General features: G+C 42.3%; 1 protein-coding gene across 4 annotated transcripts in view; it reads left to right on the top strand.

The window, feature by feature from the left end:
- Positions 1-20333, top strand: part of DPYD (dihydropyrimidine dehydrogenase) — a 1626828-nt gene that overhangs the window by 178914 nt on the left and 1427581 nt on the right. For all 4 annotated transcript variants that reach the window (XM_077278231.1, XM_077278232.1, XM_077278230.1 and 1 more), the window contains one exon: positions 5420-5530. In XM_077278231.1, the coding sequence (XP_077134346.1) occupies positions 5420-5530 (111 nt within the window). The remainder of the gene's footprint in view (positions 1-5419; positions 5531-20333) is intronic.

Raw genomic sequence — 20333 nt, 5'->3', positions numbered from 1 at the left:
TAACTTCCCCAAAACCACGATTCATACAAAATCCCAAGTAAGTTATCCTAGCCTCATACTGAAAGCCATCAAAAAATGTTATGTACTCAAAAATATTACAGACAAAAGCCCTAATTTATCCCTCACTAAACCAGCCCCCACTCAGGTCCATCATCTGTCACTGAAACTATAGGGGTTCCCATGTTACTTGTAGAGCAAAGATTCTGGAAAAGTAACATCGCTCCTGCCTCTTCAAATAAAATTCAGTGAATTCTGTGCTCACAAATCCAAATTCCTCCCTCCTTCTGAGCCACACTGTGCCTTAACCTCTGTAAGGGGACACATGGTGGTCAATATTGTAGTGGAGAGAGAATATTTAACAATTTTTGGGTGGGGTGCATGCTGCCAGAAGCACAAGCTAAACACAATGTATGGAGGCACTACAATATATAGGGCCTCTGTATGGGGGCACAATGTATAGGCACTAAACAGGCATATTTTCAATTCTCCAAAATAAAGCATAGTGTGGATGGTACAAAAGGGTGACTGCAGCCATAGATGAATTCCTGGAGAGTGGCAAATTTTACAATGGAGTCACTTTTGGGATTTTTTTCTCCTGTTGTGGCATCCTTGGGGTTCCACAAAGGTCATCCGTAAGCTATTTTAGCAAAATCTGTGCTTCAAAAGCCAAAAAGGGCTCCTTTCTACTTAGCCCTGCTATGTGGCCAAATAGTAATTTCTGACTGAATTCAGGAGAATTTGCACAATAAATGGGGTCCAGCTTCACCTATTAACCCTTGTGTAACTGACAAATTTGCAGCCAATACAATTATTGCATTTTTACAACTACAATGTCACATTTCCATGTCTCAATTTTATAAAATTCTGTGAGACATCTATGGGTTCAAAATACTCACTACACCCCTAGATGAATTCCTTAGGCAATGGAGATTCCAATATTGGGTCACCTGGAGGAATTTCTGCTGTTCTGGCACCCCAAGGAATCAGCTAATGGAGCACACAGTCTATTCATATGGAATCTGTATTCTAAAAGCCAACAAAACCTACCAATAGCAGAATGATAAACCCTGCTGTATCTAAATAAGTAAAAGCAAAAGTGCATTTAAATAACATAGAGTTCTTAGTAATACGGTTTTTGATTAAAAAATGGCAAAAAAAAGCCATCCCACTGTCGCCAAGACTAATCTGAACAGGTTCTCTCTTATTCGGCAAGCTATAGCGCTTGCCGAATAGGCTGCAGAGGGAATCTGACTTCCTGGATTGCACCAACCGATCAGCTGATCGGCGCCACAGCTGCATGTGTCACAGCTGTGTGACAGGCATGACACATGCATGGAGAGCCCAACAAACAAGCTCTCCAAGGATGTGTCGTGACTGTGACACAGCCGCGACACATGCAGCTGCGGTGCCGATCAGCTGATCGGCTGGTGAGATCCAGGAAGTCGGGTTCCCTCTGCAGCCTATTTGGCAAGTGTTATAGCTTGCCGAATAAGAGGGAACCCACAAATTTGCTCATCTCTAGTCAATGGCTTCAGCGTGCCACAAGGCATGCACCTCTCATCGATGCTCATTGTGCTCTTTGCTGGACAAAGACCATAATGTCTCAATTATATATTGATAAAAATGTAGATTTCTCTAGAGTAATGCAATGGATAGGAAATAAAAATGTATCGATGTATTTATCATTCAAAGACCTAAATAATATAAACAGTTAAGGGAAGTTAGACAAGTTGATAGATTCCCTTTAAATAGAGAAGATATTCATAGGATACAAACAACTATTATTGGTGTGATCTTGTTTTCTTGGCCCCTGCATTTTAATAGAGATGTAACTCTCCAATTTTATTATACTGCAAGTGTGCACTGCACAAGCTCAAAAGTGATGAACCGAAAGTAAGGACACAATAGCCAATGTGCAAATATTATACTTTTTACATAATTACTTTTTATGATCACAATTACACATAAAAAAAAGCAAGAATTATTGTAGAGATTTAGTTTAGCTCCTGCCCTTTTAATTATTTTTTCATCAGTTGTGCTCACTGGAGGAAAGTAACAATTTGAGAAGGTAATTTCATATATTACTCGCAATCTCCCAGAGAGAACATGCTGGGCAAATATATACCATTTTCTGCATTTCAAATATCTTTGAAAAAAGTAAACTTTAACTTTCATAATGTACCAGGATTGGTATAGTAAAGAATACTTTAACCTAAATTTATTTTTTTCACAAATAGTTTTTATTACATTTTTCCAATTACCAAACATTTAAAAAGTATCAGCTACATAACTTTTACTACAATAAAGGAACAGGGCAAGGGTGACTCAGGAATGGAAAGAAACCTAAAGTTAGGTGCGGGAAAGGAAAGCTGAGGTAGAAAGGGGAAGATGAGAAAGGTCGAGAGGGAAATATCTAAATCAGGATGGGGAGAAATAAAAATAGAGGAAATGATTTTAAAAATAAATATGGTGATCATTTGATTCAGTTAAAGATAAAGTTCACTGGAATTATTTATACTGGGAATCATTTAATCTCATATTACAAGTTGTCCTACCAGTCGCCTTAGAGATACCGTAACGTATAATAGTTATAAAACAATTGGAAATGTATTGCTCCATAGTGACCAATTCCTTTCGTATGTGACAATATTATCTATTCTTGAAGAGTAGATATGCTTATAGATGTTATGTGCCTCTATTATCTCTATAATAAATCCTAATGTAGTGATATATTTTTTTCTTCCAAACTGTTGCTACTAGATGGTTTGCAGTAATTAGCCCCTAAGTGACCATGGCAATTTTGAGATTAATACCCTGCCCAAATTTTGAAATCTGACCAGTGGTAATAACTCTGGAAACCTTCAACGTATCCCAGTTATGCTAATGTTGTTTTTTCGAGACACATTGTGCTTCATGATAGTGGTAACATTTGTTTAAATATGTTTTGAGTTTATTTGTGAAAATATCAGAAATTTGGCAAACATTTTTAAATTTTAGCAATTTTCAAAATTTAATTCTTATGTCCTTAAATCAGAGAGTTATGGCACACAAAATAGTTATTAAAAAACATTTTGTGTATGTCTACTTTACATCTGCATAATTTTTGAAACATAATTATTTTCTGCTAGGAAGTTACAATAGTTAAAAGTTGGTCAGCACGGTGACCCTGAGCAAATTCGCTCATCTCTACCAGTGACCTCAGAAGGACAACTTACAGTGCAAGCTCAAGGATCATGGTGATGGGAGCAGGTGCATTATTTCCTGCCCAGCACCTGACTTTAGCTATCAATCAACATAGAGAAGTAGGAGCTAATGAAGTAAATGACCTTGTGAGGCAAACTTTCATTAAGTGCTTTATCCAACCCAGAGCACTTAATGCCTCATTTTCATATTGATAAAACTGAGAGGATTTCTCCTTAGCAGCACAAAGTACAGCAAATAAAACATTATTAATGTATTTATCTTTCAATGTCCAACATGTGCATATGAATGGTTGTGAGATTCCCTTTAAGGTGCTGTCACACATTGAAGAACAGTAAAGTTTTCACTGATCTTTCTTTTTTCAATTTAGATTGACCATAGATAAAATGGTAAAAAAATATCAACCACAAGCGTTTCAACCACAAACTGGGGTGTTTATCGAGCTTATAATAGTAGGTATTAGTCTAGTCTAGTTATTAAACCAATTCACGAGCACGTAGGGAAAAAAGTTGATTTGAGGACAATGGTCCAGTTTTCACATCAATAGCCTGTGGCCAATGAACTGCCTCCTACTTGCAGGAGTCTCTGGCACTTCTTCTAACTAGTAGACCTGGAATGACACCAGGCACATGTGACGCCGGAATAATGATTTTGTGCCGAGTCTACGAATCCGAAGTGATGCCAGGAATTCCATCAGCTATCAGGTTATTAGCAGGGCTCCTGTGCAGCAGGACTACTAACTGGGCTAATTAACTACCAACATGACCAATGGACCAGAGTACTGCAAAACAATTTATTCATCTACATATGGAAGCCTTAACCAAAAATATAGAGCTTATTAAGTTTACAGTAGCTCATCCAATCCCATACAATAAAACACATAAAACACATATTTTATTTAAACATATCCCATAAGCTTACAAGCCTAAATTAATCAACGTTTTTGAGCTGAGCAAAGCGCTTTTTCTGCTCTATTGTTACTGAAGCCAATTGCCAAGATGCCTCTCACACACTTCTTTTAAACTAAGTTGGGCGTTTAAACTCACTCCACCATTAATATTAGTGGATGGAGACAGCTGAGCTCCTTCTCTCTTCCTCTTCTAAGCTAAAGTGACTTCCGCACATACAATCTAACGTTCATTGACAAGAAGTCAGAGTCATTTGAATTCGTGAGCTTTGCAAAATTTTCTCCAAAGTTTGATCTGCTGCAAATCTCAAATATGAAATCAAGGTCTCTAGCTTCTGCAATCTTCTGCAACATGTAAAATAGCAGTAGCCATTTTAAGCAATTTGCATAAAGTGAACGCAAATAGTTCACATTCTCCAGGGTTCTCGAATTACTAAAAAATATATTTGCATTAAATCAATTCGCTTATATTTAGTATTTAAATTTATGTCTACTCAAGAATTACAGGACAACACTGATATTTAGTAGTGCTAGTGCTACCATGTTTTTAATGCATCCAAATTTGAAAACAACTGAAAAAGTGCAAGATTATAGCAATATTCTCAATTCTATGAGGATCGAATTTGTGTCGACCTTTTATGCATTAGCTGAATCTGGCAAATTTGAAAAAATTGTAATTCAGATTGAGAAAATCCCCAATATTGGCAACTGCCATTTTATACATTGCTAAAAAATTATGTCTACAGAGATCAATCATTTGGGTGGGATTTCCAATGATGCCTTGCATACTGTATATCAAATCACATGATATAGTACAACCAGTCAGGAAGGACTATTGTAGCGTGCATGAAAGCAAAAGCAGAAAATGCAGCAGCCATATTATGGTGAATCTGGATAGTGAGAGAATGACACAGCTTATTCTTGGCGATAAAGGTATGAAAAAATGAAAAAAATGTCAAAATAGTATGTGACAGCACAGCAGTGAAGAAGATTATTTTTTGGGGAAGCAAATTAGTGTCATATAAGTTTTTGGAAGGCAATTAAAGACTTTGGATTGCTTTTGATACACGGTAAATGGATTTGCCACAAATCGAATTTCCTGGTAAATGTTGCCAAACCAGGTAAATCACATTTCAAAACTTTCACACATACCTTACTATTTTAATTCAGTTTAGCTTTAGCTAACACTTTATTTTACTCTGTTGTCGATGATTGCTTCCAGCATACATGTCAATGTTAGAAAAGGTTTCATCATGTTTTTTATTTTCCTCTGTCATATGTAATAATGGCTGTTTCTCTCATTGTTTACAGAATATCCTGATGCTTAACCCCCGGACTGCAGCTCATGCATCTCTACGTTCCACGACACTGAAACAGCAGGATAAGAAGCACTGGAAAAGGAATCCAGACAAGAGTTGTTCTGTACGTATTGCATGCATTTCAAGTTGTATTTGAGATGAAAACATTTATATATTCTGCATTATGTTTTTGCCTATACTGCATACGTGATGCTCTAATGTTATGCTCACGTGTTGGATTTGCCAACATAGGTTTTTCAAAGTATCTGCAGTAAAAATTCACGTTGGATCTCAGATTGTTGTTGGCGCCTTCAGACTTGCAGCATGGTCATCATTCTGTACATGTTTTTCCACTGGATATGAAAATACCTGTTAACTAGAGTTGAGTGAATTTCTTCAGGTCCCCACTTATTCGGCAAGCTATAGCGCTTGACAAATAAGCTGCAGAGGGAACACGGATACATGGAGCCCACCAGCTGATCAGCTGGTCGATGCCGCAGCTGCAAGTGTCTCGGTTGTTCCACTGTCACAACACATGCATGCAGAGCCTGTTTGTTGGGCCATGTTGCACAGAATGGAGAACATGGGTACATACAGTATAAACAATAGCCATTTTATGCCAGCCTGGTTGGCGCAAAACAACTATTCTCCATAGGTATCCTTGTATTTCACTCCACTCTGTGTTTCATGCTGTTTATAAACTCTACGGAATGAAGAGTTTATATTTTACCAACTGGTGAGTGCCCTTTGTAGAGTGTCTATATTCACCCAACTAAGACCCTGGCAAATAGCTGATTTGCTGAATGAATGGGAAGCAGGGGAACGTTGACCTTGACTTGACCTTGACTTGCGGTGCTGCGCCCCCTGCTGGCACAACCTCATATGAACTCGAGCGTGGGAATTTTCCTGAATATTTTCTCAAGCTTAAGTTCATATGAGGTTATGTCAGCAGGGGGCGCAGCACCGCAAGTCTAGGTAGCTACGTTACTGGCTTTTCTCTAGAACACCGCTGCGTATTTTTTGCAAGTCACACTGATGGTCCGTGTGTAATCCGTATTTTTCTCGCCCCCATAGACTTTCATTAGTGGATTTTTTGCACAATATGCTGACAAACGCAGCTTGCTATGATTTTCTATGCCCATAAAATACAGCTGAGAAATATACGGCAGATAGGAGCTGCCCCATAGAGAATCATTGGTCAATGCGTTGTTTTTGCACCTCTCATACGTCCGAAAAACTCTCTAGTGTGACGCCGGCCTTAAAGAGTCTGAGCAAAGGGTCTGAATACTTATGACTAGGGTTGAGCGACTTTTATTTTTATAGGATCGGGTCGGGTTTCACGAAACCCGACTTTCTCAAAAGTCGGGTCGAGTGAAATCGGCCGATCCTATAAAAAAGTCGGGGTCGGGGTCGGCTGAAACACGAAACCCAATGCAGTGCAATGGGATACTATGGTTCCCAGGGTCTGAAGGCGAGGAAACTCTCGTTCAGGCCCTGGGATCCATATTAATGTGTAAAATAAAGAATCAAAATAAAAAATATTGATATACTCACCCTCGGATGCGCCCTGGTACTAACCGGCAGGCTTCCTTCCTAAGAATGAGCGCGTGAATGACCTGCGGTGACGTCGCGGCTTGTGATTGGTCTCGAGCGGTCACATGGACAAGCCGCGACGTCATCTAAGGTCCTTCACGCGCTCATTCTTAGGAAGGAAGGCTGCCAGAAAGAAGCAGGGCGCGTCCGAGGGTGAGTTTCTTTGTAGCGCTTGATGGTTTTTGCCACTGCACTTGGGGACATTTTCAAAGTTTTCCCAATTTTTTGGACTGACTGACCTTCATTTCTTAAAGTAATGATGGCCACTCGTTTTTCTTTACTTAGCTGCTTTTTTCTTGCCATATTACAAATTCTAACAGTCTATTCAGTAGGACTATCAGCTGTGAATCCACCAGACTTCTGCACAACACAACTGATGGTCCCAACCCCATTTATAAGGCAAGAAATCCCACTTATTAAACCTGATAGGGCACTCCTGTGAAGTGAAAACCATTCCCGGTGACTACCTCTTGAAGCTCATCAAGAGAATGACAAGAGTGTGCAAAGCAGTCATCAAAGCAAAAGGTGGCTACTTTGAAGAATCTAGACTATAAGACATATTTTCAGTTGTTTCACACTTTTTTGTTAAGTATACAATTCCACATGTGTTAATTCATAGCTTTGATGCCTTCAGTGTGAATAAACAATTTTCATAGTCATGAAAATACAGAAAAATCTTTAAATGAGAAGGTGTGTCCAAACTTTTGGTCTGTACTATATATATATATATATATATATATATATATATATATATATATATTCGTAAAAAAGGAACAGCGCACTACTACTATTTATCTCCGGGTGCAAAGCCTCCAGGCAACCTGTCCACTGGTTGTCCACATTCCATAAATATCAAAAAAGAAGGCAGCACTCCATTGTTTCCAAAAAAGTGTAGGATTTATTCAAACCCACATATCAGTGCGACGTTTCAGCTCTACTGAGCTTTTCTTGAGAAAAGCTCAGTAGAGCTGAAACGTCGCACTGATATGTGGGTTTGAATAAATCCTACACTTTTTTGGAAACAATGGAGTGCTGCCATCTTTTTTGATCTTTTTATATATATATATATATATATATATATATATATATATATATATATATATATATATATATATGTATATATATATATATGTATATATATATATATATATATATAATGTCTAAAATCAACCAGAAAATCGCTTTAGTTACTTAGCAACATGTTATTGTGAATTAGAATAAAGGTTGATTTGAAAGGTCCAATGTTCAAGGACAACTTAGCATAATGAAAAGCATTCTCTCTTTTCAACATGTTTGTCCTATAAAATGAAATGCTGCTATGATGCTACTTAGTCCCATGGATTTTATGTAAGTGAATTCCGATGCTGATTAATAGGGTTTCAGTCAATGCTCTCAAGTGGAGGTATCAGTTTCATGGGAAATGTGACCCACAAAAACTGAAGGTAGCATTAAATAATAGCTAGGAAACAAGTTGCTGATTAACAAAGGAGAGGGAATTAGTATTAGGAGTCAGAAGGATATCAAGGACGACATGAAGGACTGTCTTTGTTTTTCTCAAAATTCATATATTTGCTAAAAAAAAGAAATAAATTAAAAGTATTTTGGCAAAGTGGATTTAATAAAATAATGAACAAGGTATAAAATTATGGAATGGTACAAGCAATATCTGTGAATTATAGACCTGTAAGATCTCTGCTTGCAATTGTGGTTACTTGCTGAGAACGTAGGTGCAGAGGACTAACATCTCAAATTTTGAGTCCTGAGACAGCACGACTTTCCAATGTATATTGAAAGCACCACTCCAGTGGGGTTTTTTATTGCATCTCTGGAGTCGGGCTGATAATCTATTTGACTGCCACTACTCTCATATTTATCAGCCACCGTGTTGATCTGTTCCCAGTGTCTCTTTGGATGGCCTCCAGTATGATCTGCCGGATTGCTTCAGTGTTTGCTGAGTGATTAAGAAGTCACAACTCAATGTAAGTCTATGAGAGTTAGATTAAGGCCAGAACGAGACTCTTATAGACTTACATTGAAATCTTGTGATCATTACTTCTGACTTCCAATGAATCAGAAGTTGCAGTCGCAAGATGGCGGTGTTGGACCGGAATAGCATCGGGAACAGCCAAAGATGGCAGCTAGTAAGTAAAATACTAGGGTCAGGGAACTTAGACTAGTGGCACCATTCCAGGGCTAGAATTTTTTAAAAAAATATCTGGAGTGGTGCTTTAATGGTGGTTTAAAAGGGACTGAACACAGCCAGTTTCTAGTCGTAAAGTCTCTTCCCACCTTCTTTGAACTGGCGAGATGGTACATATATTTAAAAAGTTGTAGTTACACAATCCCAAAAGTTCATCACTTTGCTCAGTATTATATTGTAAGATTATTCTCCTATTATTTTAACCACATGAAGACAGGGCAAGGAGTGGGCAAATTCAATTTATTTGGTTAACACATCCATCACCTGGAGACATACAGTTTCAAATATGGGAGCTGCGATACGGTACCCACGGCAAATAATTGGTGCAAGTTATCTGTGTACTGCTCTGATTTCATGTCGTGAGTCGTAACATATCTCCATGATGTTATGGCATACAGTAGCACTATATGGCAACACATGGTGAACAAACAGTACAGACACAAAAATAAATGGGTCAAGTAAAAATGCTTGTTCTGAACTTATATAAGAAAGGTGTTCTCCACTTTTAGGCACGTGCACGCCATTCTTTCTAATAGTAGTAAAGACAGATAGAGGTAGTTCTCACACTCATTTGGTCTAGTGCTGATTCCCTGCCGCGGCTCCAGTATCTGTGTTTTAGTTGCAGCATGCAGCTACTCGTTGAGCTTGGTGGTTTATTCAGTCAACAGCAGAGCTTCTGACCTCAGTGATTAGCTGCAGTGCTATTGTGAGCTGTAATCCTGATGTCACTGCTGCAACCAAAACACAAAGACTGGAGCTACGTCTGCTGAACAAAAGGGGGTTGAATACAATATTAATTTTGCTTCTTTTAACTGCAATCTGATCAGTTTGGTCCATTTTTTTAATAGTGGAAACCCGTAAGTGACCTATTCTTAGGTTTTGACAAAAGTATCTGATCAGTGGGGGCATCTGAATCCCGGCACCCCCACTCATTAGCTGTTTGCTTCTCTTCCTGTGTATGGATGTAGACAGTGGATAGAGACTGATCAACATGGTTTTGTACCTTGTGTATAGTCATTCTTGGTTACTGCAGTTCAGCTTTCATTCCCTTCAATAGGCGCTGCAGTATATTTGGTAGCATACAGTAGATCGATGGGGGTGACAGGTGTCAGACCTCTGCAAAGAGGCCGAGAGTAGTAGTCACAACCGAGCGGCTGTCTACTTTTGCTCAGGCACTTTACAGTCAAGATTTGTCTCAGTCCCAGTGTGCTGTAGGGTGTGGGATGCATCACACTCACTTGTAGGCCTCCGTCCTCAGAAGCCACCGCACATAATGCATGGGACACTAGGTTCCTTGTAATACTTCAGCTTTTACTAAACCAGTTCATCAGCTGGGCCCAGGGTGGATAGATGCTGTGAAAGGAGAAGAAAAAGTGACACTCAACAAACTGACATACATTCACGTGAGCATAAGATTCAGTTTGCAGACAAATTGCTTCTTGCACCGAAGACTCACAGGGTTCTGTGGACACCCCAGCAGATGAGCTTTTTTCAGAAATGCAGGAAAGATGATGAAGGGTGGCACTCCTTGGACTTAGATCAGTGAAAAAAACTTCTTTATTAGTTGCATAAAAAAAGACATGGAAGCGGGGGAATGTGAGTGACCGTGTGGACAATGCAGTTTCGCGTACACACTACGTTTAAATGGGTTCATATCATTTTTATGCAACTAGTAAAGAAGTTTTTTCCACCGATCTAAGTCCACGGAGTGCCACCTTACATTTTCTTCCCTGCACAGGTGGGATAGAGCCCAGCAATATGCACTTCCTCATTAGTACAACTCCTCTTCTGTCCTGCCACTTGTTAGTTCTGGACTACCTCCAAGCCTGCTAACTCCATCAGCCTCAGGAATTTGTCCACCTCGGAAGTGCACCCAGTAAGGGGAACCTGTCCCAGGCGTAATTCCACCTCCACCAACCTCATGATTTCAGAAGACCAGCTCTGACCCTTGGTATCTCGCCCCATCCCTAGGCTCCAGATGCTGCAGGAATGTCCATCAGTGATCTCTATTTGACCTTCCACTGCCTCGAATGGCTGACCCATGCTGCTCCTGGCAACCAACTGCACCTGAACCTGGCCTTCACTAGGCACTTCACTAACACTGAACTCTCTTTAACCAGGAAGTGCCCCCTTTTGTTGATACTAGTGCCCACCCACTTAGCTAGTTCTATCCTTAACCATTTTGTATCTTAGATGCTAAACCTATTATCTTTATTCTATATCTTATGCTGTACAAAGCTTATCCTTATAAACTGTACACCATCATAATAAATTACATTACATCACATTAGACACATGTTACGTTTACATATAAAACCACACAATGGTATTCATGTAGCGCATCTGTTCTCTTCAGGGGCAGGAACAGGTAAGACAGTCCACATCCCTACACCTACACTGATCTGACGTTGAGGACCCAAGTCCTGGACAATCCTTAGAATTTTACTTTTTCAGATTCTGTGCAGCATGTAATATACTTGTTATTCATACTTAGATTTTATTTACTTTACTAATATGAAAATATAAGAAAAAGATATTTACTAAGCCTGCCTAATGTGCGCTATCCATGATCCTGGTAAGTGTGTAGTGTGCGAATCTATCAGTGGATGCACAATAGCAGCTGTCTGCCTAATCGCTGTCCAATTCAGAACTAATCAGTGGAACATAAATAAAATGCCAGCAGGAATAGGTATACAATGGTCGCTGTCTTTCTAATTAAAGAACTATTGAAGCAGTAATCGGCATGGTGATCAAAAAACATTACGGGGAGAACTTTAACATCTATATCTGTGAAATGTGTAATAATCTTCTCTGGCTTCAATGATCTTTTACAGCAATAAAAACCTTTCATTTATTTCAGTGCCTCGTCCATAGATGATGCATCACTACAAAGGAGCTGAAAGACCATTTCAATTTATTTTCCATGTTCTTTTTATTAATCCTTTTTGAAAAGACCCATGCTGAATGGCGATCAGTGGTAAAATAACCAGACTATTAATACTCAACCGCAATGGCTATTTATCATTTCCAAAAATAGTTACATTTTTGTGGCCATGCCAGATTAGCAGGTTTTTTATTTCCAGACAGTTGCATTCCCAATAGTGCTGTGATTTCAACTTGCATGTGACCACCTTTGCAAATGCCTACTTTGCAGTGTGTTTTTTTTCTTTTTTGGCATTAATGTTCTCATATTATAGCAATAAGGTGAGCAAATTAATACATAAGTTATGTAAACTGTATAAAGATTTCCTCTCTGGTGATTGTGGTGGATCAAAAGTTTTACTGATTGAGCACTGTAAGGATAGGGTCACATGATTGTTTTTTCCATGTCCGAGAAAATCGGTCTTTTTATTCTAATGAAAGTATGATCACAGTGACACCAGATTTTCTTGGATGCAGAGAGGAAAAAAAAGGTTTCTCCACCTTCTTCATTCTGTCAGTCCGTGAGAATCAGACCTCACTTAGGGTAGGTTCACATTGTATTAGGGCGATCCGTTTAAAGGTTTACCACATTTTCGGGTACGTTAGGTCTAAGGCACAGCGAACGGATGCGTTCGCTGGGCATAGACCTCTATTGCTAACACATGCCATGGTACCATGCGTAAGCACATGCGTTAGCATGATTGTAGCAAAAAAGCGATTTTGGGCATCAGCATTAGCGCATCCGTTTAACAGATCCATTAAACGGATGGCACTAACGTGATGTGAACCTAGCCTAAGATGTCATCCACGTGCAGTCCGATTTTTTTGCAACAGACCCATAGACTTGCATTACCAATTTTGATTCGACCTTCATATCGAAATTGGATGTCTCTGATTTTTTTCCATAGACCACTTGGTCCAAGGAAAAAAAAACAGGCATGTGCCTAGCCAAATATAATATCATAGGTACTTGTGCTCTTCGTGAAAACCAGGAATAGCACTTATACTAGAAAATTCTGTCATGTGCACAAGCCCTAAGTTACATCAGTAGTAGTGGTTTTACAAGACTGCAATGCTTAACATCTGCATTAGCCCTCATTGAGACTATCGTCTTTCTTGTATGTGTGTTAACCATTTTTTTATGGATAGCGCATGAACAATAAGTAGTTTTTGGACATGTTGATTGAATGTTCACAAGAAAAAGTGTTCCCTATTGTGCGCTCTGTTTCCCACCTCTAGATTTACACAAGAAAAAGTAGGCATATGTAATTTTTATCTGATTTGTGGATCAAACTTAATGATGCAGTGTTTGTTGGAACTCAGTTTTGTCCAATTTTTAATGACTGTTTGGTAGGCGTAGCTAAGAAAATCTAGATCAGTTTTTCTTGCAATGCAAAAAAGCTGATGAAACTCTGACCATAAAAATTGCTACACTGATCAAACACTTAGGGAAAATAAAATCCATCCCAAAGTTGAAAATAATTTTTTCTTTCATCTGAGAAAAAAATGGATATCTAAATGAGACTTTGCAACTGTAAAAGATTGATCCACCCATTATCCTTCTGAAAAAAAAGGAATCACCATAAAACTTCAGAGTAATTTAAGTACTATTAGTGAATATCTGTCACCTCTCCTGACAAATCTCTTCTAGTAAACATTTGTATTTCACATATAATATAATAATTTTAGATTTGTTTTGGGCTGTTGCTTTGTTACTCTTCCGGCAAATGTATATATCAACAATAGGTTTCTGCTGTAGGAAGGGGAGCCAGGGAGGTAGCATGGCCGACAGCAATTCCTGTATCACCCCCTGGTCACCTCCCCACAAAAGATCACATCTCTCTGCTGCAGTACCTTGTAGCTGACTCTCTGCGCCATCTGGACTTGCCCGATACGGGGATGTATTCCTCACAGACGGTTCCGCAATAAAGGAGACACACTCCGGCTTAACTTCAATGTCAACTCCTTTACTCAGCACAGCTTGCTCAAATACAGGCACTTCAGGTATTACAGTTGGTATTTTCCTTTCTGTCCCTTCTCTGTCATTTCCTTCTCTATGCTCAGCCCCGGGTCAGACCGTGCTTCTCAGTCTGGCAGATTCTATTCCATCCGGAATTCTCACTTCACATGGGGGAGTCCTACACCATTTCAGCCCAGTTCTAAGAACTGCCGCTCAGGCAAAGATCTGTCACATCTCATGTGTTCAGCCCGTGCTGATCAGACTTCTCTCTTTGTAGGGACAGACTTCTATCAGCTGCATCCACAGCGCTGCCGTACTTCATCCTCCTAGAGGAACCTTTAGTGCCAGCTGTTCTATGCTGGGCCCCTTTCTTTAATGTTGTGGGGCATGATGATTCCTGGCCAGGCAGCCCAGTGAACTGCACGGGCACCCAGGCCCCGACTCCCCTAACCAGGAAGCTCTAACTATACTTATCCCCACCGTGCCCCTCCTATTCTAACTATTTACTATAATGTCCCTACAGAATGACCAACTAGGGATACTGCTCCCCTAACACTAAACTGCCCCCGGAGTGCTTACTTTCCCTATCAACAGTGTGCATATAATGGCATAACATTCAGTCATATATATATACTGTATTTTTCGGATTATAAGACGCACTTTTGTTCCCCCAAATTTTGGGGGAAAGTGGGGGGTGCATCTTATAATCCGAATCTGTGTGATGTGCTGTGCTGTAGAGGAGTGGGGGCAGCTCTGCAGTGATGTCAGGGGGCTGGAGTGGGCTGGCTGCAGGCTGCAGAGAAAGCAGGAGGTAACATGCTCCCACTCATTAGCCTCATGTAATATTCACTGCACCCGCTGTCCATCACCTTGGAGCTGAAGCCGTTCCGAGTTGCTTGACAGGGGAGCAGTGCATATTACATGTGCCGGCACTCCCCCTCCTCCCATCATGAATATGCCCCCCTGCAGGCACACACATAGCCCACCCAGTCACTACATGCCCCCCTGCTGGCAGGCACATGATAAAATAACAAACACTTAACTCACCTTCTTATGATGGCTCCGTGCTTCCAGTTCTCCCGTGGCTCTTCCTGTGTCTGTGCCGACATCCGATCATGTGATTGGCACATCACAGTGATGTCATCACTGTGTGCCCGGGTCACATGATATGATTCCTGGGAAACAGAAAGTGCAACCGAGGAGCTGGGAGCACGGAGCCATCATCAGAAGGTGAGTTAAGTGTTTGTTATTTTATCATGTGCCTGCCAACAGGGGGGCATGTAGTGACTGGGGAGGGCTATGTGTGTGCCTGCAGGGGGCATGTAGTGACTGGGGGGGCCATGTGTGTGCCTGCAGCTGGGCATGTAGTGACTAAGGGGCCATGTGTGAGCCTGCAGGGGGACATGTAGTGACTGGGGGGCTATGTGTGTGCCTGCAGGGGAAATGTAGTGACTGGGAGGGCCATGTGTGTGCCTGCAGGGGGCATGTAGAGACTGGGCGGCCATGTGTGTGCCTGCACGGGGGCATGTAGTGAAAGGGGGGCCATGTAGTGACTGGGGGGCCATGTGTGTGCCTGTAGGGGGCATGTAGTTACTGGGGGGCCATGTGTGTCTGCAGGGGGGCATGTAGTGACTGGGGGGTCATGTGTGTGCCTGCAGGGGGGTATGTAGTGACTGGTGGGCTATTTTTGTGCCTGCAGGTGGGCATGTAGTTACTGGGGGCTATGTGTGTGCCTACAGGGGGGCATGTAGTGACTGAGGGGCCATGTGTGTGCCTGCAGGGGGCATATAGTGACTGGGGGGGCATGTGTGTGCCTGAAGAGGGCATGTAGTGACTGGGGGATGTGTGTGCCTGCAGGGGGGCATGTAGTGACTGGGGGGCCATGTGTGTGCCTGCAGGGGGGTATGTAGTGACTAGTGTTGAGCATTCCGATACCGCAAGTATCGGGTATCGGCCAATACTTGCGGGTATCGGAATTCCGATACCGAGATCCGATACTTTTGTGGTATCGGGTATCGGTATCGAAACAACATTAATGTAAAAATGTGTAAAAGAGAGAATTAAAATAAAAAATATTGCTATACTCACCTCTCCGACGCAGCCTGCACCTTACCGAGGGAAGCGGCAGCGTTCTTTGTTTAAAATTCGCGCTTTTCTTTCCTTTACGTGAAGTCCCGGCTTGTGATTGGTTGCGTCGCAGTCACATGGGCGAAGCAACCAATCACAGCAAGCCGTGACATAATTTCAGGTCCTTAAGGATTTTAAAATTACGTCCCGGCTTTGTGATTGGTTGCGTCGCAGTCACATGGGCGACGCAACCAATCACAGCAAGCCGTGACGTAATTTCAGGCCCTTAAGGATTTTAAAATTACGTCCCGGCTTTGTGATTGGTTGCGTCGCAGTCACATGGGCGACGCAACCAATCACAAGCCGTGACGTCACGGGAGGCTGGACACGCGCGCATTTTAAAATGCGCGCTTGTCCAGCCTCCCGTGACGTCCCGGCTTGTGATTGGTTGCGTCGCGGTCAACCAATCACAAGCCGGGAGGCTGGACACGCGCGCATTTTAAAATGCGCGCGTGTCCAGCCTCCCGGTTTGTGATTGGTTGACCGCGATGCAACCAATCACAAGCCGGGACGTCACGGGAGGCTGGACAAGCGCGCATTTTAAAATGCGCGCGTGTCCAGCCTCCCGGCTTGTGATTGGTTGACCGCGATGCAACCAATCACAAGCCGGGACGTCACGGGAGGCTGGACAAGCGCGCATTTTAAAATGCGCGCGTGTCCAGCCTCCCGGCTTGTGATTGCTTGACCGCGATGCAACCAATCACAAGCCGGGACGTCACGGGAGGCTGGACAAGCGCGCATTTTAAAATGCGCGCGTGTCCAGCCTCCCGTGACGTCACGGCTTGTGATTGGTTGCGTCGCCCATGTGACTGCGACGCAACCAATCACAAAGCCGGGACGTAATTTTAAAATCCTTAAGGGCCTGAAATTACGTCACGGCTTGCTGTGATTGGTTGCGTCGCCCATGTGACTGCGACGCAACCAATCACAAAGCCGGGACATAATTTTAAAATCCTTAAGGACCTGAAATTACGTCACGGCTTGCTGTGATTGGTTGCGTCGCCCATGTGACTGCGACGCAACCAATCACAAAGCCGGGACTTCACGTAAGGAAAGAAAAGCGCGAATTTTAAGCAAACAACGCTGCCGGTTCCCTCGGAGAGGTGAGTATAGCAATATTTTTTATTTTAATTCTTTCTTTTACACATTAATATGGTTCCCAGGGCCTGAAGGAGAGTTTCCTCTCCTTCAGACCCTGGGAACCATCAGGAATACCGTCCGATACTTGAGTCCCATTGACTTGTATTGGTATCGGGTATCGGTATTGGATTGGATCCGATACTTTGCCGGTATCGGCCGATACTTTCCGATACCGATACTTTCAAGTATCGGACGGTATCGCTCAACACTATTAGTGACTGGGTGGCTATGTATGTGCCTGCAGGTGGGCATGTAGTGACTGGGGGCTATGTGTGTACCTACAGGGGGGCATGTAGTGACTGAGGGGCCATGTGTGTGCCTGCAGGGGGCATATAGTGACTGGGGGGCCATGTGTGTGCCTGCAGAGGAGCATGCAGTGACTGAGGGGACCATGTGTGTGCCTGCAGGGGGGCATGTAGTGACTAGGGGGTCATGTGTGTGCCTGCAGGAGGGCAAGTAGTGACTGGGGGGCCATGTGCGTGCCTGCAGGGGGAATGTAGTGACTGGGGGGCCATGTGTGAGCCTGCAGAAGGGCATGTAGTGACTGGGGGGCCATGTGTGTGCCTGCAAGGGGGCATGTAGAAACTGGGGGCCATGTGTGTGCCTGCAGGGGGCATATAGTGACTGGGGGGCCATGTAGTGACTGGGAAGGTCATGTGTGTGCCTGCAGGGGGCATGTAGTGATGGGGGCCATGTGTGTGCCTGCAGGGGGGCACATAGAGACTGGGGGCATGTGTGTGCCTGCATGGGGCATGTTGTGGCTGGGTTGGTCATGTGGGTGCCTGCAGTGGGGCATGTAGTGACTGGGGGGGCCATGCGTGTGCCTGCAGAAGGGCATGAAGTGACTGGGGGCTATGTGGGTGCCTGCAGGTGGGCATGTAGTGACTGGGGGCTATGTGTGTGCCTGCAGGTGGGCATGTAGTAACTGGGGACCATGTGTGTGCCTGCAGAGGGGCATGTAGTGACTTGGGGGCCATATGTGTGCCTGCAGGGGGCATGTAGTGACTAAGGGGGCTGTGTGTGCCTGCAGGGGGACATTTAGTGACTGGGGGGCCATGTGTGTGCTGGCAGGGGGCATATAGTAATTGGGGGGCATGTGTGTGCCTGCAGGGGGGCATGTAGTGACTGGAGGGCCATGTGTGTGCCTGCAGGGAGGCATGTAGTGACTGGGGGCTATATGTGTGCCTGAAGGGGGGCATATAGTGACTGGGGGTCCGTGTGTGCCTGCAGGGGGGCATGTAGTGACTGGGGGCTATGTGTGTGCCTTCAGGTGGGCATGTAGTGACTGGGGGCTACGTGTGTGCCTGCAGGGGGGCATGTAGTGACTGGGGGGCAATGTGTGTACCTGCGGGGGGGCATGTAGTGACTGGGTAGGCCATGTGTGTGCCTGCAGGGGGCATGTAGTGACTGAAGGGGCCATGTGTGTGCCTTCAAAGGGGCATGTAGTAACTGGGGGGCTATGTGTGTGCAAGCAGGGGGGCATATAGTGACTGGGGGCTATGTGTGAGCCTGCAGGGGGGCATATAGTGACTGGTGGGCCATGTGTGTGCCTGCAGGGGGGCATATATTGACTGGGGGGCTATGTGTGTGCCTGCAGGGGGGCATGGATTGACAGGGGGGCCATGTGTGTGCCTGCAGGGGGGCATGTAGTAACTGGGGGGCCATGTGTGTGCCTGCAGGGGGCATGTAGTGACTGGGGGGCCATGTGCGTGCCAGCAGGGGGGCTTATAGTGACAGGGGGGCCATATCCAGGATGGATATTTTTGGGGAAAATACAATAAATTTGCTCTATTTGCAAGACTTTCTTTCTCATAATTAATTGAACCAATATAGTAAAAGGCAGAATATATTCATAAATTAATTTATTACAGTGATTAGAATATGTTGCTTCTACAGAATGGAAAACTTCCGAGTGTACTCTGCTTGTGTTGGGGAAAGAAAAAAAAATAAATTTCCATTTACTTCAATTTGTAATGTACACAGCTTTTCCCTTGGTTTCTGAAAGAATTGTGTCCCATAAAATAGACTGTATCTATTAATTTGGGGAGTTTTATAGTTCTTCATGCTCGATTATAAAAATGTTTTAATGTATTGCTATATAAAATGAAGTAAGCTTATAGGGATAATGATTTCTATTATAAACTGTCAAACCACAAAGAAAGATAAAAAAGAACATGTACAAGAATCATCTTTTATATATAAAAAAATACTTGAGGCCCTGAATTGCTTCGATTTGAAATAATTCCTCTAAAATTGCTTTAAGGAAAGAAGAAGCACAAATGATGTATATTTTCCTGGAGAGGTTTGTAGATAAATGTCTCCATTATGAATATTTTTCTCACCAGTGATTCAGAAACATATTTTATAATGTTGAAAATCTAACAGACAGAAACACATAATTAAAAAAAAAAAAAAAAAAAAGAAAAAGTAAATTTGTTCTGAAGTGGACATAACTTAAATTGAGTTGTGGTCTCTGTTTGCTGGAGTGAATTCACTCTCCAAAGCCTTAGGTATCTTCCGGCGAGTGATTTAATATAATTTAGAACTTGCTTTTTATTTATAAAGGAATAAGTCTTCTAGTCTTTGGGGAAAAAAATAACAATTCTGCTAATAAGTGTATTTTAATTAGCTGAAAGTCTTGAGTTTATGCTTACAACAAGAAATAGTATTGGAAAACATAAATATATAAATATAACTATGAATGAGTATGAATGATATTGTTGAGCTTTGATTCCAATGCATTTTATTTTTTAAAGGAATCTGTTCCGCTATAACAATGACACTTTTTTTTAGTGTAGATCTCATATTATAGGCTAAGGTCACACAACAGTGTTTTCTCTCATCCGAGAGAATCAGGCTGATTATGCTAATCACACTCTGATCAAACTCTTGCTTTCCAGTACTCTCCAAATCTGATTTTTATTTCCTTTTATGCATTAATAATAAAAAAAATTGGTTATGTGTTGAGTGCCGTCTCATTCACTT

The sequence above is a fragment of the Ranitomeya variabilis genome, chromosome 8 (assembly GCF_051348905.1).
Source record: "Ranitomeya variabilis isolate aRanVar5 chromosome 8, aRanVar5.hap1, whole genome shotgun sequence".
NCBI lineage: Eukaryota > Metazoa > Chordata > Amphibia > Anura > Dendrobatidae > Ranitomeya > Ranitomeya variabilis.
This window is presented reverse-complemented; position numbering and strand designations above follow the sequence as displayed.